Source organism: Micropterus dolomieu, linkage group LG02, assembly GCF_021292245.1.
Source record: "Micropterus dolomieu isolate WLL.071019.BEF.003 ecotype Adirondacks linkage group LG02, ASM2129224v1, whole genome shotgun sequence".
Classification (NCBI taxonomy): Eukaryota; Metazoa; Chordata; class Actinopteri; order Centrarchiformes; family Centrarchidae; genus Micropterus; species Micropterus dolomieu.
The window spans coordinates 4,529,231-4,555,398 of NC_060151.1; the positions used below are offsets into that span (position 1 = coordinate 4,529,231).

The 26,168-nt window shown below is 38.4% G+C and overlaps 3 protein-coding genes across 3 annotated transcripts; 1 reads left to right on the forward strand and 2 right to left on the reverse strand.

Moving 5' to 3' along the window:
- Positions 1 to 6: 6 nt before the first annotated feature.
- Positions 7 to 5,160, reverse strand: LOC123984111 (serine/threonine-protein phosphatase 4 catalytic subunit B). Its single transcript, XM_046070808.1, has 9 exons — positions 4,994 to 5,160; positions 4,116 to 4,377; positions 3,893 to 3,944; positions 3,746 to 3,796; positions 3,058 to 3,159; positions 2,636 to 2,809; positions 2,338 to 2,464; positions 2,005 to 2,194; positions 7 to 526 (listed from the first exon to the last, which is right to left on the reverse strand). Exons 2-9 carry the CDS (start codon positions 4,223 to 4,225, stop codon positions 397 to 399), a joined length of 936 nt encoding a protein of 311 aa, XP_045926764.1. The 5' UTR covers positions 4,226 to 4,377; positions 4,994 to 5,160; the 3' UTR covers positions 7 to 396.
- A 378-nt stretch (positions 5,161 to 5,538) lies between these two features.
- Positions 5,539 to 18,861, reverse strand: cln3 (CLN3 lysosomal/endosomal transmembrane protein, battenin). Its single transcript, XM_046070666.1, has 15 exons — positions 18,563 to 18,861; positions 18,437 to 18,473; positions 17,452 to 17,548; positions 17,260 to 17,343; positions 16,635 to 16,714; positions 15,717 to 15,802; positions 14,285 to 14,357; positions 12,767 to 12,910; positions 11,955 to 12,094; positions 10,543 to 10,598; positions 10,392 to 10,460; positions 10,156 to 10,211; positions 9,971 to 10,064; positions 8,078 to 8,218; positions 5,539 to 7,299 (listed from the first exon to the last, which is right to left on the reverse strand). Exons 1-15 carry the CDS (start codon positions 18,615 to 18,617, stop codon positions 7,174 to 7,176), a joined length of 1,338 nt encoding a protein of 445 aa, XP_045926622.1. The 5' UTR covers positions 18,618 to 18,861; the 3' UTR covers positions 5,539 to 7,173.
- A 1,066-nt stretch (positions 18,862 to 19,927) lies between these two features.
- Positions 19,928 to 24,935, forward strand: LOC123984128 (tryptase-2-like). The gene is made up of 5 exons (XM_046070832.1): positions 19,928 to 20,104; positions 21,219 to 21,393; positions 21,898 to 22,175; positions 23,107 to 23,246; positions 24,607 to 24,935. The coding sequence occupies exons 1-5, from the start codon at positions 20,053 to 20,055 to the stop codon at positions 24,793 to 24,795; spliced, it is 834 nt and encodes a 277-aa protein (XP_045926788.1). The 5' UTR covers positions 19,928 to 20,052; the 3' UTR covers positions 24,796 to 24,935.
- The last annotated feature ends 1,233 nt before the right edge of the window (positions 24,936 to 26,168 follow it).

Here is a 26,168-nt window from a genome sequence, read left to right on the forward strand (position 1 = left end):
AAAATACTACAAGAGTGGTGGAGGTTAAGTCAGGGAGGGAGAGTGTTGTATCTACAGAAAGTGATGGAGGAGGAGAACAGACAGAAATGGAAGGAGGCTGAGGGGAGAAACAAAATGGCCATCTTATATAGTTGAGGGGAAGTGACAACAGTCATGGGCCCAGTATCCACCTCGCCTCCTACACCTTTCACAGTGACTGCTCTGTCAGGCTTTGGCAGTGCGGCAAAAATCCAGCTCTTCCAAGATGAAGCTGTGCGGAGCTTCGCAGGGTCTGGCAGGTTTTGTCTAACTGCTCTGAGTTCAGACTGACAGAACGGCCCGGCAGCAGGATGGAGGGTGGCTGGTGTGAAATGGTACTGAAGATTTCGACACATCATGGCTGTCCTCTCAAAGACTTCACAGGAAATAGTCGGCTACTGGCTTTTTGGAGGGGATGCCTCTGGTCTCTTGTGGAGCTGCCTCAAATATGATGAACTCGCGCTGTAGATGCTCATCCAGCTCCAGGATGGCTGCCACATTGCCACATCTGATTGTCCAGAGAGAGACAAAGAACTTGTTACAGACAAAGTCGTCTCAGACTACTCACTCAATGTGACGTAAAATTAGCCATGTGTCTTTAAACTGGTTTATACTTTATTACAGTCTTAAAATTTCATTAGCTGTAGGTGTTTACATCAGGTGTAAACATCTACATGTGTTTTGTGATAATTACACTGATTACTAAATCAATTACCTAAAACTAAACAAGCTGTTCACACACAGTATTGATAGCATTTAGGTCAGATCCAACACAAAAAATATGCTTCAGGTTGTGATTACGTGCATAGTGTGAGTGAAACATGGGTTTTATGCGGCCTGTGTAGACAGCTGGATAGATTAAAAGGAGTGTTTCTCTTCCATCAGACATGTGTGAGATAGACGACATGAAAAGTGGCTGTGTAGAAAACCTTTATATCTTTAGCTTGGACTACAACATGATGAGTGCAAACATCTTTTCTAATGCCAAATCTAACAGGAGAGAGCCATGTTGTACAAAGAGGGTAACTGATTTAAGTTTAGCACACACACACTGATGTATTAGTGGGGATTCAGAACAAACAGCAATAGGACAAAAAAGCACAGAGGGCTGTGTTAGTGGGGGCGTGTTGTTTAATGTACCGGTGGGACAATGAAATATGATCAAAGGAAGTCCTGTTGGCCTAACAGATTAACACACTTGAAATGTGTATCTCATGGCAAAACGGTTTGTGATAAGATTGTACAAATCTGTAAAAAGGTATGACAGCTGGAATTATTTTACTTTTGTCCTGATGACAACGTAAACTACCAGGAATGTGTTCTTGCATGTATTTGCCTGGCCAACGCAGCGCCAGATGACATTGCAGCAAAAGGTGAGCCAGGTTCAACTTTGTTTTGCCAGACGACCCTGAATTGGTACCCCGCTGCATTGATGGACTGGATCCATTCAAATGAATGAGGGGGCTGTGCTTTTTCACCGTCGGCCTGAACACAACACTGCACATTTCAAAGTGCTGAAAACTCACTAATGATTGCTGCTAACCAACACTGACTTTGATCCATTTTTGGAGCAGTAAAGGTTTCTACACATTTCCATTTCAAAATTCTATACTCTCCAGACTTTCCTGTAGATTTTTCAGACCCTATTTGATATCCAAGTACAAATGGCTAGACATTTAGTATGCAACTAAATTCAACATGGAGGTTTCATTCTGACCATGTACGCTATTTTATTGCGAAATAATACTGTAGCTTATACAAATCAATTAAAACCAAAGCACTGTGGCTGTTCAGTCCATACTTTCATTCATTGTTTTACTTACAGACCTGGAAATGACTAAAACCAACTTTGATACTTTTCCATACTGCGTAGGAACCCTGAGCAGTGTTTGTAATTGTTACTTAAATACTTAAGTCTTTCTACATGGAGCTGTTGACATTATGTCCATTCAAACAGGAACTATGAGTTTCACTGTATCTACCTACCTGTAGCAGTAGTTGGGTGCTGACCACACAGTGAGCACAGTCTCGTTGAAGTGCCATTTGTAGCCCTCCATGACCAGCTGGTGTGCTCGACAGATCATATGAATGTCGTTGGCGGCGTTGAACTGGGCCACCACGTCACTCCCAAACAAATAGCCAGCACCTCTGGGACTCACCCCCCACCCTGTGGTGTCTGGGGGAGAGAAGATCAATCAGGTGAAGATTCTGTCACTGAGTGCCAGTTTTCCCTTTATTATGCCAAATACCACTTCTTTGAATGTTCACAAGCATGTAGATTAACAATGCAGTGTTTAAAAGGCTCGACAGGATGTATACCTTCAGGGTCTGACCACAAGAGATCACACATGGGCCCATCGTGGGGCACTTCCTGTTTCCTGTCAATGGTCCTGATCTGGTCCAGTGTCTGGATGGAAGGTGACAAGCCACCGTGCACACAGAAGATCTGAATGACAGAGAGGAGTGCATCAACCCAACTGATTAAGGACCTTATATAATGGCATCTCAGAAAGTTATTTCTGATAAGTTGCTCAACCAGTTATTAGACTTGCAACACTTCAATGGAAACATTCCAGTCCCAGTTTGTTTTTAAATTTGAAGGAACAATGTCTCTCACCTTGCCATCAATGATAGCAGAGAGGGACAAGTAGTCAAATATCTCGGTGCAGTATCTCCAGACAGTGACTGAGCCGTACTTGCGGAGGCACTCGTCGTAGAAGCCGTACACCTGGGTGATTTGCCGGGACTCGTGGTTTCCCCGGATCAAGGTTATCCTGTCTGGATAACGCACCTGAGGAATGCATCAAAAGCAAGGATGTAAAGAAAACAGGGTTTCACAGGCCCTGTGCATAACCTAAAAACCTTAATTGATTCAAAAAAAAGGTTCTTTCAAGTAGAATTTACACACACACACACACACACACACACACACACAGCTGCTTCTCGTGTGGCATCTCAACTATGACCATTTCATTTTAAAACTTGCAGTAAAGGAATCTGTTTTTATTTTCTAAAATAAAACACCACATTCATGTGTACCTTAAGAGCTAGCAGAAGAAGGAAAGTCTCCACACTGTAGAAGCCTCTGTCCACAAAGTCACCCATGAAGAGATAATTTGTCTCTGGGACATCACCACCAACCTGTCACGTGGAAATATTAAAAACAAGTAGTTAAACAGGTGGAGAAGACACGTGCCTTTGGTGTGAGAGACCCAGGTTCAATCCCCATGGTGACCCATCCACCAACGTGTCCCTGAGTAAGACACTTAACCCCTAGTTGCTCCAGAGGTGTGCGACCTCTGACATGTACAGCAATTGTAAGTCGCTTTGGATAAATGTAATGTAAACAGTACATAAGTCAAGAATCTAATGGGCTATTAAATCCAACTGCAGCTGTAAAGTTTATATCCAACTGCAGTTAGTGTGTCTTTTTGGACGTGTATGTGTGTATTTTAGGGTAGTTCTGAGGGTACACAGAAGTTATAATACCCACTGCAACACAGTAAGGGACAATATTTTAATAAATTATAACAAAATACTAGTAAAATAAGGACTAAAGAATTACACCAGAATTATTCCTCAGGACGTGTGTTCAGCATTGTACATTCAATAGTGTTCAGAATTTGAGACTCTGTCCAGCTTCACAAACCAACTTAAAAATACAACTCACTGAAAGAAAAATGTGACAACTAGGTCTGTATTGAGCAATGAAGAAAAACAAACTTACTCTAAACAGCTCTTTTAAGTCATAGAACTGACCATGTATATCACCACACACCTATGAGAAGCAAAAAACAGGAGACATTAATACCACATTTAATGAACTTCAAGTCAAACTCTGAGTGAAAAAGAGCCATTAGAAAATGTTACTTACTGTGACAGGAGAGTCGACTCTCTGGACATTGCTTTCTTCAACCAGAATCTCTCTAAAAGTACACACACATATTTAAATTACTACTGGCTTCAATTTGCTTTGTGTACACTTTTTGCAATCCAGCACAACGGGTGTATCCAGTAGGAGTCAAAAATCTCATGAAGCTTTCCTGTACATACTAACATGTTTTCATGTGTCTGTATTATAGAAGTTCATCCATTACCTGGCTTTGGCACACAATGCTTTGACTTCGTTTTCTTTAATGAGCTCACAGCGTCTGAGCTGCTCTATCTGTCGGTCCAGGTCACTGATGTCCCCCATTGTGACACACATAGGGAGAGCTGCTCACACACTACGGTCACACACTACTCTTCACACACACCGGGGTCACTAGAGCCACAACAGACTCCCTTCCTCTGAATTAGATGGCGCTCTTCAACGCTTGTACACCAGGCTCTAGCTAAGACGATGTTCAGAATAAGGAACTGTGGAGGAGGAAAAAAAAGACAGTGAAGCGACTCAATAACAATCTTGAATTAAAACAAAACCAACATCCACGTAACTGGAGAAACATTTATAGTTAACGTTTGTTGCTTGATAACGACCTGCGTTTCCTCAAAGTGATTCCTAACAAAACGATAAATTCATCGGAACTATGGAAAACTCGTATTATTCGTTTAGCTACACACTGAATAAATATATTAAAATGTACCAGAGAAAACGAACGTATTTCGTCAAGGAATGTGAGGCCTATGGGCGTTGCTAAACAGTAAGCTAACCATTAGCACGTTAGCTTACATCACGGCTAACGACGTCAGCGAACAACCGACTCTTTTCATGACTTATCAAGCCATTTTGTTTGGAAATGTGTCCTGAAGCTTAGCGCTAATGTCTGCCAACCGGCACCGAACAACTACACATACTTATTGTGCTAGTGAAGTAAAGAACCGTTATTTAGGTTAACGTTAGCTGACAAAATGCTGCATGTAAGCTGGCTAACCACGGCTAATTTCGTGAGCAAGCGAGCTAATGCTAGCAAGGCACATCAAAACGATTCACACAGCGCCGCTAATTCAACAAAACGCGAGTAAAAGTAATTACCTTTCACTGAGTGACAGCAAAACTTAGACAATCAAACATCAATATATTTCATTCCGTGCGTTGTTTTTTCGCCGTCCACCGGCTCCTCTTCTTCCCCCGGTATCGTCTTCGCCGGTTTACTCCTGCCGTGCTCATGAACACCAACAGTAAAGTCGTCTGTAACTTCCGGTGCAGGGAACGCGCATTGCTCGGTCTCGCAAGCTTCCAATCGAATCGTATACAGTCTATGGTTCAAACTGAAGAACGTTAACACTTCAGTTGGATAAAAAAATGTAATCTGTCTTAAATAGATGAATTGAGAACATCAAGATAAATAAAAATAAGGGTGCATGACATTTGAAAGCTTGGCGATGAAGGATGTAGGGTGAAGTATGTGAGAATGAACTTCAGTAAAGAATAGTGTCCAGGAGTTAAGGCATGAGTCGATTAAGAAAGAAGATCATTAGATGCAGCCCTAATAAAAACAGCCATTCTCGGTTATATTTTAGAGCAAAATGGTTCCAAAATAAAAAATTAAATAAAATAAAGAAACTTTTAACATCAAAATGTATTTACATTTTAATTTTACATGACAATTAGCCATTTTGATACTTTCAGTCCACTTTTTAAGCCTTGACTCGACACTTTGATTCATTTTGATCAAGAACAATCTTAAAAACACAATCTGTAAATTGCAACAAAGTTATGACAATTCAGCATAATAGGAAATGTTTGTATGGGTAGGTATAATCTCAGTAGAAATGTACACATCGGTATGTGTTTAAACATGTTTAAGAGAAAACGGTGTGTATATGGACATATTTATTAGGACATGGTGGTTCTTATTTGATAATTATTATAATAATTACTATTTGCATATTAAAACAAGCTTAATTACTTTCAGAAAAAACAAAAACTGAGCAAAAATTGCACAAGAAAGGCTGAATGTTTTGGTTATGTTGAAAATGTTGTCAGGCATACAATAAAAAAATAAAAAAAAAAACATCCCCACCATCTTTTGTCAAGACACCTTGTCACTGGCTGAATCTAAATTTTTAATTATTAGCATACTATAACAGCATATTTTTCTGTTTCCAGATTGTTACAGTATATAAATATCAAATGTTAATCCACATAAAAAGACTGTTATCTTTGGTAGAAACAAAGACATTTTTTGGTCACTTCACTCATGACCTGTTTTAACAGTGACAGCGACTAAAAAGAAACACAAAAGCAACAACATGGGTCAGTTAGTTAAAGAAACCTGATTCATCCTGGTTCTACAGATCTTGAAAGCACCATAAAACAATTCCATCTACTGGGATTTTCTTTTTACGGTAACAAAGCAGAGTCTTCTGTTCAGAGAAGCAACTCTCTTCAACTATTAAGGCAAAAGTGATGTTGTAGTGGCGTTGTAACAGTCAGTACTCAATGGCTGGGCTCCTCGGTTGTGTGCCAGGATCGAGTACACAACATCAATATGTAATAATGTCACAATAGAGATGAAATATCTCACATCATTATTAGTAAATAGAAATACAAATTTTAAGCTTTAAAACCTTTAGCTTTAAGTCTTTCACTCCCAATAAATTTATCGTACCATTTTTGGTTTTGAAGTTGGTTAGAACTAGTTCCTTTTGTATGATGGCAGCTATAAATAGCAGCAAGAGGTAAACCCTTTTCATTTTTAAGACTTCATTATTGTAAAATAAAAGACAAAGAAAAAAGATAATAAGTGAGGTCAGTAAAATAAAGCTCGACTCTCATGTAGTCTGGTGTTTGGGCGGTTCATACTCACTTGTCTGCAAAACAAGTTATGGACAGTAATTATTTTTCTCTGCAGGCGACAGGCTCTTAGAGCAGTTTGTGCAAACAACGTTGAGTAAGACATGCCTTCCTGTTGAGAACCACTTTTGTCATAGATAATGGGCTGTGATTACAATTGGTCTCAGAAAGGTCCGGAATGAGAATCCCAAAAAGCAGCATTATCAGCAGAAGTTGGTGAAAAGGATAAGTCAGTGAGTCCTCCTCTCTCTGGATTGCTCTCTGCTGGTTAAAACACTCTGTGGAGTCAATATTTTTTATGTAGGAGTGAAGTCTGCTTTTGTCAGATGATCTCTAACTTGTATCAGATTTTTTATTTATTTTTTTTAAATCCCTCAAATGGAACGCACCCACGTCTTGCTTATTCATTCTGCTGGTCAGTTTGTGGGCAGGGAACAGAAGTATCTGTGGACGGGAAAAGCTGCGAGTCCAGCCAGAGCTATGCCCAGACTGTCTCCTACACTGGAAGCAGCCATGGCAAACTCCCTGTATCGGTCTTCAGTCTGTGGGGAAAAAAAGAACAAAGTCAGGATGAACACACATTTGATGTAGAATGACAAACACAGCTACAACAAATATATAGCAGGGTACTGCATCAATGTATCTCACCACCTTATTTTCTCTTATCTATATCTACATTTATTGTTTATGTATGTATATACACAGTATATACATTCACTTGCCACTTTATTAGTTAAACCTCTACAATCTATTGTTATCCAATACAAGAGCTCTGCCATGAACTCTACTTTTTCCAAGCTAAAATCTTTAGTTTTTGTTGACACTGTCATAAAGGTGATAATTCTGCTTTATGTTAATATTTTGAGCCTGTAGACAAAATATCAGAAACACCTTTTAATATAAAGGCACTCAAGTACAACACACCCCCACACTATAGCCTCAATAAGAAATATTTAATCTGTGGACAAATTTAAATTGAATAATTGTAAGGCCCTATTAATGATTCAACACTATTACCTTTGATCAGGCTTTTAATGTGAAACATATGCAGGAAGTATTGAGTTTCATTGACAGCGGCTTGAAAAGGATCACGCAGATGTAGTTGGATTTTTTTTTTATGAAAACATTTGTGTTGGAGAAGAGAAGCTGAGCAGCAGAGTGAAACGTTTGATGTGGCTCTGTTCATTGCTGTAGAATTAATGCTGTAGATCATACTGATTTTAGCATAGCAACACGAGTTTGCATTAACAACAAACAGCTAATTTTAATGACACATGGATACCCTGAGTAACAAACCAACTGACAGAAAGTTGACCTGACCTCTTTGCTGATGAAGAAGAAGGTGTTGACATAGGCAGCTCCACCCAGCAGACCCTCATAGAGGACTATAATAAACACCAGCCAGACATAGGGCAGGAACAGGTACTTCACTGCGAATAGGAGCACCACTGCATTTACAAGCTGTGGAGGGCAGAGAGGAGGGGAGATGTAGGACAGAGAGCATGGACATCAGACCTTTGATTAAAGAAAACACCAACTGCTTTGAAAAACAGACGGGCCAGCTGTCACAAGTTGAACCTTAACAGGAATGTGGAATCTTAACAAATGCAGCTCTTAGGCAAGCAATGTGAAACAACCAAGCTCTGCAGCTAATCTTTGTAATATAAATTTGGCTATTTCATGTGTATTTGTCTTGCTCTCTGTGGGTTTTCACTGTACCTGTTACTATTGTAGGTAAGGGGTCAATATTCTGTTTAAACTAGTTGACATTGGCAACCGCATGTCAGTGCAGAGAGTTCACAGTGCACAATAGTGAACTCTCTGATAACTCTTCTGGCTTTTTCATTAATGACTTGGGTTGAACCTCTGGTGATGAGGATAGGCGTGTGAAACTTAATAAAAAAATAAAATGGAAATCAATAGTACTAACTTTAAAGTGACTTGCAATAATTATAAACCCAAAAAATAATAACAAATTCAACAGCAATAGTTATTGTGATAACAATAATATAACCACAGTGAAATTAAATGATTTTTTTTAATGAAAATGTACACTGAAACTACACAAACCTTCCTTTCTATACAAAGTGATTACCACAGGAATTGTTAAGCACAGTGAATTAACCTAAGGTAACAGTGACATCTGGTGGCTTTAATTACACTGAAGCTGAGCGATGATTCAAGTACAAATATCAGACTGAACATGAGCTAAACGTAGTAAATTGATCCTCTCAGCTGTCCTAAAGCACTGGGCACTAATCTAAGTAAAAAACACAACCAATTTACTAAAATATCAATGCACGTGAAAAAACAAGACAATGGGAGAAACTAACTTCAGCCTGGTGGCGTGTTAATTAGAATCTATCCACAGCACAGTACTTTTGGGGGTGAGTTAGGTAAAAAAAAAAAAAAATGGACAATAGAGACTACATAAACACTCAAGAGAAGAACAAACAAGAAACTACCTACAGTGGGTCAAAAGCACACAACACCACATGGATCTATTATCTCAAAGCCAGCCCTGCTCAAGCTGCTCAGCCTCAGCCTTCCCTTGTTGCCTGCTAGAGGTATTAATAAAACCAGCCAACAGACTGAACGACGTTCGTTCAGTCATTATTTAGTAAATGTGTTATGTGATATCACTATGACAGCGGGAATAAGGTATTTCAATTACACTACAATAAGAACTACTATAAGACTATTAAACTAAACTAACAACTACAACATTCTGAACGTCCCACCTGTTACACACTCAAGCCTAGCTAATAACTTTATACTCACTGTGGTTCATTACAATTTTGACTTCTATTAACTGCAAATTCACAATGTAAATACCAGGTAGAGACTGTACCTACTAGTATGTAACATACTAGTGCTAATGTTTGTTGCACACTTCTGGTAATTTCTTCTATTGTTACTGTCTGTATTCTAATGTTTATATATGATGTGGCAACAAAATGATTGATCAAGCAGCATATATGCACATTTACCCAATGAACTGTAGGTAATTACTGCACCTATCAAGTTACTAACTTTGACCAAGGTTTTTCCCCAACCTTTTTTAGTTGCCACATGTGGAAATGGATGGACTATAAAACTAGAAAATGTTAGTCAAGATTTTGTCAATATGTTTAATATGAACTGTCTGATTCATTTTAGAAAATGAACCCATACCATTTTCTGCTGATTTGTCTACAATACTTTATTTCTCACCTGTAGCAAAGAGAGAGCCCACACTTTCCTGATTTTCACACAGCACAGCGAGGATCGAGACACCAACACACCAACCTGGTACAGTGTCTGGTACCTGAGCACATACACAATTAATAACCAAATTCAACTCTTCTTATTAAGGCAATTTATTCCTTAAGAATAATATTCTAGTGAGGCTAACTCACCAGCGATACTGCTCTGCATGGGACAGATAAAAGTTGGGGAAATACAAGAGTTCCATCTGGAAAAGAAAACATCTACATTATTCTGGGCTCAATACAGTCACAAAACTTGATATATTTTTAAATGTCTGAACATTAGATCTCATACATTCCTACAGACTATACCAGAAGGAAGCTGGGATTGTTTTAACAGCATGCAGTAAGATGAATGTGATGCCAGAGGGCACCAGAGAACTTACCAAGCCCTGGTTGATAAAGTACTCGGCAAAGTAGACCAGTCCCAGGGGTAACACAAACCTCAGCAAGCCCTGCTCACAGGAACCAAGAGGGATAATAGTATAACCACATAAATACTCAATTACCCAAGTCTGAAGTAAAGTGAACACTTACTTTGATGACACGCAGTTTCTCTCTTAAGGTGAGAGGTCCGGTGGTCCTGCCCTCTGCTACAATCAGGGGGAAGAGAACATGACCTGTGTTCAATAACAGCAGCACTTTACAATGACACTTCACATCAACAGTGTGGTGCAGTGGGAGGAAATCAACAGGTCTGTGTATCAAATGACAAATGGGGGGCTTCACTGTGGAGAAGCAGCATGGTCACATCAATTCAGACACTGCAGGTTCACAATATCAAGCACTTATATTATTAATGATAATAATATGTAGATGAAGAGAAGTGAACCAACAGTCCATCTAGAGAAAGCTGGACTTGCATCTTTGGACTCTCACTGTGTTCTGGAGCAACTAAAGTGCTTCATGCAAAAATGAATGCAGTGTGCAATCAAAGAGTCCGGGGGGGCCTGGTCAATATCCATTACATGTTGGTCCGTTAAGTACAGAGGTGGAGGCAGGACCTGGTTAGCCTAACTTAGCATAAAGATTCGAGGCAATGGGAAATACCTAGCCTGACTCTAAAGTTAAAAATAAACACACCAGCAACCACCTCTTAATTTTATATGCTATTTTATTTAAAACATAGTGTGCACGGTTCAGCATTAAGATATTAAAGAGTGAATATTGGAGTGGCCATAAACACGTCTCATAACGAATGCTAATGTTGCTGTGTGTCTTTTGGATTGAGTAAATAGGCAGCGATTTGCATAAACGTTTTATTAAATATAAAATATAAATTAATTATAAAAATATAATGCACTGCCCGATTCCTAATTCTGTATCTGGACTATCATACAAAACCTGGATATCAGTTTTCACTGCTACACTGAGCGGATAACATCCAACATTTATCTGTTTCCTTACACAACTCCTCCCACATCCAGATATCGTTTCCAATGCAGATGTACGTATCTGAATGACACACAACATCCTCCAACCAAACCAAGATAAAACAACTGGGGCCATTGAGGTTATCTGATCTCAAAAGTCGCAAAAGGGCCCGGCGTCTAATGTAATGACTCATTTAAAGATTGAAGTGCAAACACAGATTAAAACAAAAATGTCTTTTCATCACATTAGGATCAAACATTCAGGTTCCCCCTCCAAAAAAACTGACACGTGCTTTCATTATCAGATGATTAGATTACAGCAATGCACTTTGGCAATGCTTTTAGGCTTTCTAAATTAATGTATTGCACAATTGCAGCTAATATAAAACTCTGCAGTTAGATTAGCAGATTAACATTAGATTATTATTGTACATTTCAATAATATTACTGTGCATTTCTAAAAAATCTGCTTTCACTGGATTTGGTCCCGGCATTTTAATGTCAAAGTATTATTGATTCTATCAATGTATTATGTTTTTATCATTTGTAGTGTTACAGTGAGTTTGTGACATGTACCCGGGGCTGATTCCTCCTGCTCCTCTTCTTCTGACCCATCCATCAGCTGCTGTCTGTCCTCTGAGCTCACGGCTGCATATTGTGTCTCCCTTCTTCTCCACTGAGGTAGTGAAGGTGGAGGAACCAGCAGGGAGAAATAGCTGATGGTGTTGGGATAAGCAAAAAAAGAGCAAGCCAGGAAAAATGATTTCATTAGTGGTGGGAGTAAAACAAGAGAAGGAACGAACAGAGAAAAAAAAAGCTAAAACATGTAAAGGGCGATAAGGTATAGTTGACTGTGGAATCCAAAACTATATCTTGTCAGAGTTTATAACGAGTAGTTACTTTCTTTGGATTTACTGTTTCAAACCTTCTGTTGATCAATTTCATAAAAGTCTAGTTACATCTACTGTGATTTAAAGTTGTAAAAACAAACCATGGCAAAGTGCAATATCAATTGTCAGTTACAAATAAAATGAAATGAGTGACATGCATAGGCACAAGAATCTGTCTGTCTATACACGGGATGGGGTAGATCCAATGAGTCAGAACAAACTAAGACATTCACCAGATAAAATGGGATTATATTTATTGTTCTTCCTTTTTATGTTCGATTATCAGGCTGACAAAAATGTTTGTACTAAACTTGTTTTGCATATTGCTTCTATAAATATATTTACATCTCCTTCAAACACCAGCTGAAGCAGAATTCATATCATGCATTGTAGAAATTATTTTTGGCAGATATATACATTTAATGTGTTTTGAAAGGTGAAACTAAAGGAACATTTTGGACAGATACAAATCCAGAATAACGGAATGACCACGCTTACCTAATCAACATAATAAAAGGGACCACCAGCATGATGAGAAGTGTGGTCTTTGGCGCCAGGCCGAGTTGGGTGAGGCCTGAGTAGAGTAAGGCTCCCGCAACACCAGCACCACCAGTACCTGAGGCCCAACCTCCCAGCACATCCCTGAGGCAGGTGGGAAACCACAGTTTACAATCCAAACTACATATCTCTTTGAGACACATCATGGTGAATTTAAAGACAGACACGTTACAAAAAGACAACATGAGAGATATACAATGTTAGACCATCAGCTACTCATTACATTATTGCTGCCAATTTTCCACTTAGATTCATGACAGGGTGGTAGTAAAAGGACCGTTCAAGGGACTTGAAGCTTGCTGGGGACAGGGTCAATTGTAGTCCCATTATTTACTCATGGCATTGTGGTTGCAAAGAGGGAGCCTCTTCCTTGAAGGTCCATTTATGGAAGCTTTAACATCAGGGACTTAAAGTGCCGAAAAATGCTGTATTTGCACACACACAATTCTAAAACCAAGGAGGTCAGATTATTTCTATCTCATAATTTTATATTAATATCACTTGCACTTCCCTTATATTTAATCTATTTTCTTTCTTTCCTGGCAGTAACCGGCTTCTATACAACCACATCAGAAGACAAAAACAGGATGGCAGGACGTCAAAAGAAAAACATTGGAAATAGTTATAAATATACAATTTGTAGTAAAAAAAAATATAATACTGGGTGTCTATGGCATTTCTCAACCTGGAGTTTGCGGCAGCGAGACAGGGCTGCAACGTAATCCTTGCATGAGTACATCCTGCCTGTTTTTGCCACTAACAGGCTTAGATTGTAATTATAAGTTGACAAAAATATCTATTATTTTAACTAACAAAACAGTTAGTTGCTGGTCTACCGATGCCTTGGTTGGTTAGTTTGTTTGTGTTATTGTGGGATTATGGTGTTTAACAAACACAACCATCACACAACTGATCAAGGCAGCGGTAGACCAGAGAGATAACATGACTGTTTTTATCAATGGATTCTGATGAACAATAGAGCGACTGTTTCTGGTTAAACAAAAAAATCTTACTCTTTAAAAAAAGGTCCATCTCTGTAGGGATCCTTTCCATAATGCTCGAGACACTTATAATAACAATCTGTTACAGCAACAAGCACTTCAGTGGAGGTACTTTATGGGGTGCAACTGCCTGCAAGAATTACATTGTAGCCCTGTTTTGCTGCTGCCAACTGCAGCACACTTGCTAAATACTAGACTCAAAAACATGAGGTAAAAAGGCTCTGAAAAACACTCAAGATCTGAAAAACAAGCTTGAAAAACACTGTTGCCCTTTAACATGTTCTCAGTTTTGAGCCCCTTTCTACTAACAAACTCTAATTTACACCTTACCTCCAAGACAGCTCCTAGTTATATGTACCTGCTTAACTTCAATTTAGATTTTGTCATCTCATTTCAACGTACATGGCTTACAGAAAGTTACGTGAGGACGGAGAAAATGGGACAAATAAGTGTCTACCTGCTGAAGAAGACAGAGAGAGAGAGGAAGGACAGTTCTCCCAGTCCAGCGCTGAAACTGGTTAAGATCACTCCTAGAAACACAGTGGTAGAGAGGTTCTTCTGAGTGAGTCAAGTGAGGAAGGACAGACATGCCTTAAAGGTGCTCCGAATTAAAGAAAAGTAATAATCACAGGTGGGGGTTATTCTTTTGTTTGACAAGGAAGAAGAATCACATTTTAATTCAACTTTCAAGTGTTTGAAACTGTGTAATTCAGGGATAAAGCACATTGATCTCAATCACTGTAAATGTGCCAAAAGGTTCCCTCCACCATTTCAATATAAATCTCATCAGTATACATTAATAAGTCTTTCTCATTATTTTTCAAGACATTTAGCCTGACTCCAACATCCACTCAATTCCTGGTGTTCTGTACCTGCCAGCATTATTAAATTATCACCAATCATGAACTGTTCATTGACCTTTGTCAGTAACTAAGGACATACTAATAGCTGCATTACATTTAGGTGTGCCAACTCCTGGGCTGGTGAATGTTGATGGCTCACATTTATGGCTGACAGGGACAATGTTATGAGTTCCACCTGTGGCTTTTCCACAACAGCAACTCATGGTAACAAAAATTATGTCTATGGTAGGTGGCAGGCTGCATTTGTTTACTTTTACAGATGAAGGTTACCCTGCAAGACCCTTGTTTCCCTTCTACCTGTAAAATCAACATAGTTTACTCTATCGTCAGCAGTAAATTGAGATGTCGGACACTCATCATTAAGCGTCATCATTGAAAGGTTAAATGTCACAACTGTCATTTTTGTATACAGCGTGAACAGAGTGGGAGCAACAGGGTGGTAAACAGGGGCCCATAGCGCTCTCATTTTTGTCCTAGGGCCTCCTACGGAGGTTAATCTGGCCCTGTCCGACCAGGGGCCTGGGTTTGTTGTCTCCCCAGTGAGCCTGTGAACAGAGGGTGATGTGACACACGTTTCTGCAGACTGCGGACATGTCCGTCATATCATGCAGGACATGTTGAAAATAGTGACAATACAAAATGTCTTTCAGCTTTCCTGGACTCTGACCTCTTTGTGTTGACAAGGAGAAAGAGGACCTTGGTTTCAAACTTTTGCAGCCTAAAAAAAATGCATCTGTATCTGTGTTTTGTTCCATTATTTATTTACATTTACATGCATGTAAAACACAAGCTTGAACTTAAACACCAGTTCACTGGTCAGTGTTAGTATGGTGATGAGAATTTGGCTGCAGGTCATGATAAGACTAAAATGGTATCTTATTTCTGTGGAATAACCGCAGCTGATTCCACTGAGATAAGATGACAGGAAATTAAACTGAGGCAAAAGATGCTGAACTGCATCTAATCAATCATCAGTGTGACCACCAGTCATGATAAAAGCTAAGAAAAAAAAAAAGTTTGCTTTACCTAGAATGCTCATCCACATAGCTGAGGAGAATGACACAAGAAGGAAACTTGTTGCTGCCACGATGGAACAGAGCAACACTCGGATACTAGAACAACAGGAATTAGGAGGGAACTTTACAACACAGTTTAATACTCATAGTACAAAAGCATTAAAGGACCATGCTTTAATTTGGATAATATTCATTTTGCTATATTATGCTGTTTGCTATATATATTAAGTCCCTGTGAAATTACTTACACAGAGTACACAGTATTCAAACCACATAAAGTGACATTGTGTGTGTGTGGGTGGGTGTGGGTGTGTACTGTAAATACAAATAAAATAAAAGCTGGTATAATTCCAAATAGTAGCCAGCACAAGCATGACAGTAACTTGACTGTGATACAAAAACAGCAGAGTGGAATCTGGAAAGAATTAGGGAATGAAATGTGCATTATGCTGAATGTATCAATACAACAGATAAACATGGAAGAAATGCTGAGTTTGCATTAACCAGGGAATATAAGCCTGTTCCAAATAAAGACCTGGCCTTGGGCACTTTTTGAACCTGACAAAGATTACAAAAAACTGTTAGAAAAAGTAATGTGAGGCACCACGGTAACCACCACATTTTAACATATAGTGCCAAAATGTTTCTGAATGATGCGATGCCTGTTGGATATGCAAAATATGGATTGGCTTTAACCTGTAGGTATAATTCTGTATTAGCTAGATACAGTTACACTGGAAGTGAGTCACTTTAGTATTATTTGGGTGAATCAAAACCTTAATTAATTAATTAATTAAATTAATGAAATCAATTTTGTAAATAATCAGGTTGAGATTGAAAAAAAGCTAGTTGCAAAACTATGCAGAGAATTTTTTTCAATTTACAGATGGCCTTGATTTTTTATGAACAGTGATAACCTTTGTCTTACCCATAAGGCACTTTGTGGATCACAAAGGGAGCACACAGCTTGATGAATAGTGTTGGGAGGATGTCAGCTAACAGCACAGCCTGAGGAGAAATGCATTAGCACTGTCAGAGTAACAGCATGTGTTTGCCTCTGAAGAGTGTGATGTCATGTTTCAAATCATTAGTGCTTATATTTCAAATACGATGTGTCTAATCAGAAATGCTGAAGAAAAAGTTTTACATTTCTGTGGAGTTTTTAATAGTTGCCTAAAGCAACGGTTCTCGTTGTGGGTGCCGTGGTAACATCCGTGTTAAAAGTTGCTTATTTTTGTGGATTGGATGTGTTTCTCTTTTCAAGCTTCCCTTTGCCATTGAGCCTCACAGCACCGTGGGATTCTGCAGTACTGAGAGCTAAAGTTTCAATCCTGGTACTTTGGTTTCTAGTTTTATTGTCATTTTAGTTTCAGTACCTGTTTACTCATTTTATTTTCTTCTTTTAAAAAAAAAATAAAACATTTTTAAAAAGGAAGCCACCACTGCTGACTTCTTTCTTTTCTCGCCTTTCCCAAAACCTCAAAGTAAGAAACAAATAATTCTCTGTATAGGGGTTTAGGCCATTTGGTGTTGTGTAGTCAATCTCCATTTACCGCAGTAGAGACAGGATTGCAGTCATAGCGGCTACTGTTGCTGCTGTTCCCACCTTGGAAATTCACGGCCAATTTGGCTGAAGTCTAGAAAAATAACAAAAATAATTATAGCTTTATATCTCAACAGCCCCGTACCAATAACAAGGGTCAATTGCTAATACAAACTATCTAAATATAAATTTGGGTTCTTACAGATGCTGTGGTGTTTCCAGACTCTTGTTTTTCGAGGATGTCATGGGCGGCACTCAGCATTACCACATAAGCAAAGTTATTGCACAATCCAAGGAGCCTGAGGAGGTAATCAGAAGAGGTGAAAGGTAACACAGGGTAAGCAGATTAAAATGCATCAATAACTGACAACTACGCCGAAAGCTGAGAGGTTTCACTTTGAGAAAACACAAAAAGAACTGCAGATCTAAATAGCAATCTTTAGAAAGCTTTGTTTTTCAAGTTAAGCTTACATGCTGTGCCCACTTCAGTTTTGTCAAAGGCCTTTATCCCGTCAAGCACGCCCTTCCCACGAAAAAAACAAACATTCTTTTGAACAGTACCTATAAACTTTTTTCATTAGCTAAAGCAATATACGCATTCATTTTCAGCCAAACTTCTTAATGCATCAGTGTTTAATGTTTTTACAAGAACATTTCCAAAATAAAAATTTGAATGAAAATTGAATTTAGATGTGAAAAACAAGTATAGATAAGGACTAGAATTCAAAGCCAACTTTTGATAATTGACTCTTTTTGACACTTAATTTAACTGACTTATTTCAGTTGGTACTTAAATGGTGTTGGAAAATAATACCCTACTTTAATATTAATATTAAAATAATCACTAAAAATTAATAATGTGAATACCATTTTTACCTTTCCTATTTGTAGCACTAACTACCTCTTTAACAAGATTTCACTATTTGTGGCTACATTTTCCCTCCTTATGTTGTTGTATATTTCTTTACCATGACGTTTAGGTTGAAAATGAAAATGAAACTGTTTTTATTTACTTGACTTAAATATTTAAAGTTGTCAGGAGCTGCAAGGAGGGTTTCCTTTCTTAAATATGAATAACATCAAATAGAAGGTCTTTGCTCCCTCCATTTGTCTGACAGTGAATGTAGGAGTTGATGGATACACCGACAGTGAGAGGAAGCTGTGGGCTTCGTTAGTTTGACACTCACCAAAAGCCAGTCCTGTTTCGCCATTGTGTGCACCGACCTATAAATAATAGATAAACAAGACTTTAGCGACTGATATAATTTCATCTTAATCAAGTCAAACACACTGCTGACAGATGACAGACCCACCATTAAGGTCAGAGCGTTGAACAACATCCGCGTTGACGCTGGCTGTCTGGTCCATGTTGTGGACTCACGGGATAAAAGGAATAAAACTGCCGGGCTAACACTTCAAACTACCGTTCCTACAACACCTTTACCCGGTTGACATCTTAGACTGGAAGCTAAGTAGCTCAGTAAGCTGTCGTGAACACAGACGGTAAATTCACCACTCACTATGAGCTGGGTTTTGTGTCGCTTTAGCTCCTATTTCGGATAAATTTTTGTAAACTTTGACGACGTCACATGAAACACGGTGTTTCGTACAATTAAATTCCCGCGGAAACAAAACCAGCCCTGGCCGTTCCCGTTCCGTGACGTTATTTAGCAGACAAACGTAGCTGGGCACTTGTTTATTATTCTTGCTATGCAAATTACAGTATTTTGTAGTAAAGACAGATATTTTTGTTCATTAATTTTGAACAGTTTTATTCGTGGTGGCTTTGCGGCAACTGTGATTCGGGTCGCTGCCTTCACTGGTTTCCTCACTGTCCCTGCTGTCAGCACCACAAGCTGTGCCTATTTAAACCCGCCTATTTAACAATAAATCAGTACATCAGCACTCAATAAATGGTTTAAAACAAAATTAACGTAAAAATAATAAAATACAATATATACAATTAATAATACATTGTGTAGTTTAATGTTGTTTCAAGTCAAGGATATTTTAATGTGTTTATTAGTGTACTTGTTACTATAACTCCGCTTACGAAGCAGCCACAACTGGTGTATAGAATGTTAATAAATGTTTTATGACATACAGTTATTATTACATAATGATAATATATATCTCCATGACTTTATAAAAAGCTTTAAACCGCCTGTTTATGATTTGTAGGCTAGATATAACAGTTAATAACAGTTACACTGTACTGTGTTACCAAGACTTTATTAACTATTTATACATCGTGATGTTTCCTGAGTTATTGTTGTTGACAAATCCACAGTAAAAATGTATGTAAAACAATCAGAACTTTAAAAATGTCCTTATATTTGCTTAGAACTATATACTACTATGTCATAAACTATTCAGAGGACAACAAGTGGACAATAATGTTTTTTTTAAAAACTGTTACTTCAGACCAGAATTTAGTCTAGTCTTATTAAAACTTTGCCAATATTTTGGTCAGAAGTGCAAATACAATGTTCTGAATTTTAATCTTATTCAAGTATTCACTCTAAACTGCATTTTAGGTTAAAAGTACAATAGCCTATTTCTTTTTCTGTTGTTGTTGTTGTGTCTATGTTGTGGAACAAAAATGTAAAGCAGTACAAAGTGGAAATACTGACCAGTAAATGAGCAGTACTTGAGTAAATGTGCTCTTCCACTTCCAGGTGTGGTTTGAGAGGAAAAGGAAGGCTGATAGTGCTGATAAGAATTTCATCTCTCCAGCTGTGTATATAAAGCTGCAGCTGCTGCCTCTCAGCCTGCAGAGCCACTGCTTCACTGCATCACAGCCATGGCTTTCTGCAGACTTCTCGCTGTGCTGGTGCTCATCTACAACACTGAAGGTGAGAAAGACAAATGTCCAGGTTGTCATCTGGAGAACATTATTTTAGTGTCTAGACAAATTTTAGTGTTGATTTATTTGGCCAATTTGTTATTTTACAAATCAGAAGATGAGATATCAATATCATGCCCTGTAATTATAAATTATTTTACTGATATTGGAAGTTATTTGACTATTGGTGATGACTGGACATCTTAGTTTGATTTCTGTGTTTAGAAATGTGTGCCAGCAGTGTGTTTATTGTAGATTAAAAAAAAATAACATTTTGATACTTTGGGAAATATGCTTATTTTCTTTCTTGCCAAGAGTTACATGATAATATTGACACTGCTATCTAATATCTGTCCGTTAAGTATGAAGCTACAGCCAGGATCCGGTTACCTTAGCTTAGCATAAAGGCTGGGCACAGGGGGAAAAAGCCACCTAAAGGTACCAAATCTGCCAACCTGCATTAAAGCTCACTAATCATCACATAATATATTCTTTGTGTAATTTCTACAAAAACTGAAGGGCAAAAAACAGCACATAAAAAAACAAGTTTGTCTGTTAATTTCATGGTGACAACAAAACTTGTGGAAAATACTTCTCCTGGCAAAGAAGTTACCTAGTCTTAAACAAAAGTAGCTAGTGATTTTTAGCACATAGGCTACAGTCATGAGAGTGGTGTTGATCTTCTCATCTAACTCTAGGCAAGAAAGCAAGTCTTTTCCTTTTCTCTGGAGCCTGTGTATGCCGTGTTTCTAAATGGTTTAGTCTATGTTTTTTTGTAAACAACAAAAGTTATGTTTACATTCAGTGTTGCTCATCAAAACGCATTGTCCTTGGAGTTGAACAAATGGGTCAAATGCATTTCTTCATTTGCAATTTTATTTTAAAGTGGGATCAAGAATGGTTTAAATCCATGTTTACAAGCTAGAAGTAGATCAATTTAATAGTGTGAAACCAATGTCTTGACTGTGTCTCTTGTCACCCTCATGCATTTGTGTGCATGTGTAGCCTCCCTTAGGAGACAAGCAAAACTGGGACCCGCTCATAAAAACTGCTCCATAGAGGTCAGAAACTCCACAGGATACCCTTAACATAGATTTTCTAGAGTTTCATTATTGCTTTTTTAGGTTTGCTTGGGGCTGAGGTGGGCAGCTCCATCATCGGTGGGGATGATGCCAAAGAAAGCAGCTGGCCGTGGATGGTCCACCTAAACATGACTTCTGATGGCATCAATAGGTGGCGCTGCGGCGGCACCATCCTCAACAGTCAATGGGTGATGACTGCTGCAAACTGCTTGGATGAGTAAGTGCATGTTTGTATCTGTGTGTCTTGTAGTGAGTCCATTTATTATTATAGGTATTTATAGGTGTATCAAGACCACTATACTACATTTAATGGAGCCTGCCAGAGGGTAGATAAACAGAATGGCAACCCATGTGTATGAATGGGTGTTCAGGTAAAGTGGGTCACTTTTTAGCAAAGGCCATGCCTACCAGTGATATCATTTTTTATTGAAATGGTGCAACTCTGCCCATACTCTTGCAAAGCTTTGTAGGGAATTGATTACTGTCTAAAATCAATTGGCTGTCACACCCAACAAGAATTTTCCTCATTCATGTCTTTAAGATTTAGTGGGCCAGCTTGTCTTCTATAGTGGGACACTAATCAACAGTGCTTTTTATACGTGACTTATTTATGTGACCATTTAGGTAATTCAATGTCTCCTGTGACTACTACTTATTTAAGTGGAAAAATATTAGAATTTTTGTTGCAGAAAAAAACTAATGTGTGTGTTTGTGTTGCCAGACACCTTAAGCCTGATTTTCATCGATCAATGGTTTGGATCGGCGCACACAAGCTGCAAAAGGCTGCTGTTAAGTATGTGGGTATACTTAATTACGTAAAACATCCTGACTACCAAGCCCTGTCCAGAGGCTATAAGAACAACATCGCCCTGATAAAGCTGAAGAAAAAGATTACATTCTCAAATAAAGTTACCGCAGTGAGTCTTCCCACCGTCGACGACACCTTCGGTTCTTTTTCTGAGTGTTGGATCACTGGCTGGGGGACCATTGGGAATGAGGGTAAGTTCTGCATGTAATGTAGCCTATATGGTGCACACACTGTGTAAGGATACACAAATAGACACGCACACATCCATGTTTTGTAAATTCTCAAAAACAAAACGACGTGGGCTGACCCTGCATATCAGTGCAACAAATAGGCTTATCAACAGACATTAAAATTACTGAGGTCACGTAACCTAGGCCTTCCCCATGAAATTTCATATTGTATTTGATATTTTAATTATATAGTTTATATAAGAATACTTACATATATTCATTATATTAGTTGATATAGTTTATTTAAATGTTCTTTCAATGGTGTATTTCTTAAAATCAATAAGCCTGCTTATAAACTCAAACAAACAAAATCCAATGTAGGACTATAAAAACAGTAAATTGTAATTTTTTTTAAATGTTGGACTATTTCCTGACTACTTCTTGAAGACCTCAGAATGTTTTTTACATTCCGTGATTTCTTCTTTGCTGTATTCATGATCCATGATGTTAAACGGGCGTCATCAACACTTGACATTTTATATTTTTTTCACATTAAAAGCCTACCTATAAAGGGAAGAAGTGCAAGAAGACTTCAACGTCTTCTCCCTCATTGAAAAACAAATAATCTGTGAATATGCAAATACTTTCCATTGCAAAAGTTTAACCAATAATCTACTTTCCTCAGCTGGTGAACTAGTGTCAAACTCTGCACATACCATTCTGCACAGTGAAGCTCAAACATTACAGTTAAGGAATAATGTAAACATTGTTGTCAAACTATAGCCTAGTTATTTTCTCTCAAGGTTTAGTTTACCAACAGGGTGATCTTGGTGTAATTCATTAGGCACATCCAGCCATAAATACAGGACTAACCTCGACCGCCCGCTAAACCACATCCCAAAATCCTAACCTTCCTCCTCTGCACTTATTCTGTGTGTGTGCGTCTGTGTAGTTCCACTGCCGGATCCGGAAACCCTTCAGGAGCTGAAGATTCCCCTTGTCCCTGATAGTGTATGTAAGGAACAGTATCCCGAGGTGAACTCTGACATGCTGTGTGCTGGAGACATGGCTGGAGGGAGGGATGCCTGCAAAGTGAGTTAAATTATAAATGCATTTCTCTTTGGGGGGGCACTAGGTTGGGAAGCACTGGACGACACTACTTAACTGTATAGAGTACATTAATCTAGCTCCATCTGGACCTACATCAGTAAAATACATATGAACATAAAAAGATTCAACTAAGACAGAAGCTGAACAACGTTTCACAGACACGTGAGCAACAGCAGTGGAAGAATGTGTTCCTGAACAAAGTCAAAAGTAACAGTCAGTATCTGGTGTGGCCCTGTGGTCCGGTGTCACATGTGGTCTGCTACTGCGAGGACGATCAGCTGTCCTTCCCGTCTCCCTGCAGTGCTTCGTCAGGCATCTCACAGTACAGACATTTTCAGGGCAATTTCTTGCCCTGGCAACATGGGCAGTCCTAATGCCTCCTTGGTTCACACAAATGAGCAACCTGGGCATCTTTCTTTTGGTGTTCAGAGTCAGTAGAGGTCTCTTTAGTGTTCTTAGTTTCTATAACTGAGACCTTATTGCCTACCGTCTGTGTGCTGTTCATGTTCATTTATTGTTTATGGTTCATTGAACAAGCATTAAAACATTGTTTACACCCTTTACAATAAAGATCTGTAAAGTTATTTGATTTTTTTTATAGAATTATCTTTAAAATACAGTGTCCTGAAAAAGTGACGTATCTTTGCGGTAATACTTGCAATGGAGTATTTGTACATTGTATCTTATTTACTTAAGGGTACGTGTAATTAAGTTACGTAATTTAATTACAATGTGATCCACCTCTAATCCACTACAGAGACTAGGAAAAGTGTGTAATGAAATTGCAGTTACTTATGAAAATGTTCATGATTACATCTAAATATATTTTCAGTAAAAAGCTCGGCTATATGTTGAATAATATTAATTTTGTTGCTTTGCATGTTTTTCCATGTGCACAGTGTCTTACTTAGTCATTTGATGCTATTTTGATTGGTTCTCATGTTGACTGAATCATGAATATGCAGCGTCACCCCTCTGCCAGTTAAACTGCTTCTCAAGCTGTCTTTTTAAAATGGCTAACAGTTGAAAACATACAATAGAAATTTAGAAAAGTTATCTTTTACTTAGCTTTAGACAAGTTACATTACTTTGTTGAAGTAATTGAAATAGTTACAGTACTTTTACATTTTAAATAGGGTAACTTGTTATTGGTAACCTGTTAAATTTCCAAGGTAACCTTCTTAGCACTGTTCTCCCACCACTTTCAATTTCCCTGCAGTCTAATAACATCCAAAACCTTTATCTTTTGTGTGTAAACTCAACAAGTTAAAATAAGGGATGAATAATACAACAGAACAATGTGAAGTGGAAAGACTTAATAGTGTGTGTGTTCTTTGTGCAGGGGGATTACGGCGGCCCGCTGGTGTGTCGTGCACGCGGTGGCTTCAAGCAGGTTGGCATCATGAGTTATGGCAGTCCTGACGGTTGTGCTCTCCCAGGCCGTCCTGGCGTCTACACCAGAGTGTCCAAGTACCTGGATTTCATCAAGTACTACATCCAGCAGTCCGAGGAAGCCTCCGCTGAGGTCTAAACTTCCTGTCCAGTCAGCTCACCTGACAGCTCACCTTACTCTTTATGGCTTCTTCTTGAACTGTAGTGCATGTTTCCTTTATGCTGGTTGACATGTACTTTCTCAACTAAATTCTTTGCATTAAAGCTTTGAAGCATCAATTTTGGTGTCACGATATGTTTTTATGAATGGATCAAATCCTTGTGGTGTGAATTCAGCAGAATTCACATTTTAATTGGTTCAGCATTGACATTAAGAAATAACCTTACATGCTGTAAACAGTTTTAGATATACACAAAATTCAAATAAAGATAGCGGGTCCAACTACTTTTACAGAATGCCACCAGTTTCCTTGCCCTTTTATAACTTGATTAAACCAGAAAAGGGCCTCAGTGACATCAAAAATCTCTTTTACAGGAGTGTCCCAGCTCAGGTAGCAGCACCACATAGAACACAAAACAGAGACTACAAAATGCATAAGACATATGAAATAGATCAAATATGAACAGAATAATCAGATACAATCCTACAATCTAAGTCCAGATATTTCACTGCAGTTCTCCTGCGTTCTTTATTTTAATTTAGTCATATATTTATCAGGGAAACACCTGAATTAACATTAATGTTAAAGTGTCATTGGTGTCATTTTAACATGCACATCAATGATGCCACAGATTGTGTAGCCACTGAATTTTGTACGGAATCTTTTCATTTCAAGCAACATGCTTCCGGTGCTTCTCTTTGTTGTTTTCGTTTTCTAACCGAGACTAGATATTGATCATATCTGTGAGGACCTATCAGTGATCTTAAATGCTTTTTTGAACTCTGCAAAAGCTGGCCCTTTGTGTTTTAACCTAATATTTTGTTCCTACATCATTAACGATGTAGTTATTTAAAAGAAAAGCCCTAATCTTTTGGGGGTTTTTTTGATTGGACTCTTTCCACATCATTGGCCGGCCTGCGATATGGCTTTTTCTTTGCAGTTCTGCGGAGAAGGCCAGGGTTTTCTATTTCAATGCTGCTAATTGCTGATAATGGGACTCTGTACGCCAATGTAGACATTCCATTACAAATCAGCCGTTTGCAGCAAAAAAGTCATTTACAACATTAACGGAGTCTACACTGTATTTCTGATCAACTTTTTTTAACCGACAAAAAATGTGCTTGTGTCCAAACTTTGACTGGTAGTGTATATACATAACCTGCAAAAACGCAGAAGCCTGATTGATCAATTAACCCACTGACATTTATATTTATTCATTTAGCTGACATTTTAACTTTTAAAGGCTCTGGTACTTTCAGATAAGCAGCTTGAAGCCTTGATGTTTAACCAGATTGCTGGCAACACTTACCTTCCTTTAGTTTTATCATACTGATAAAAATTTCAAATTTCA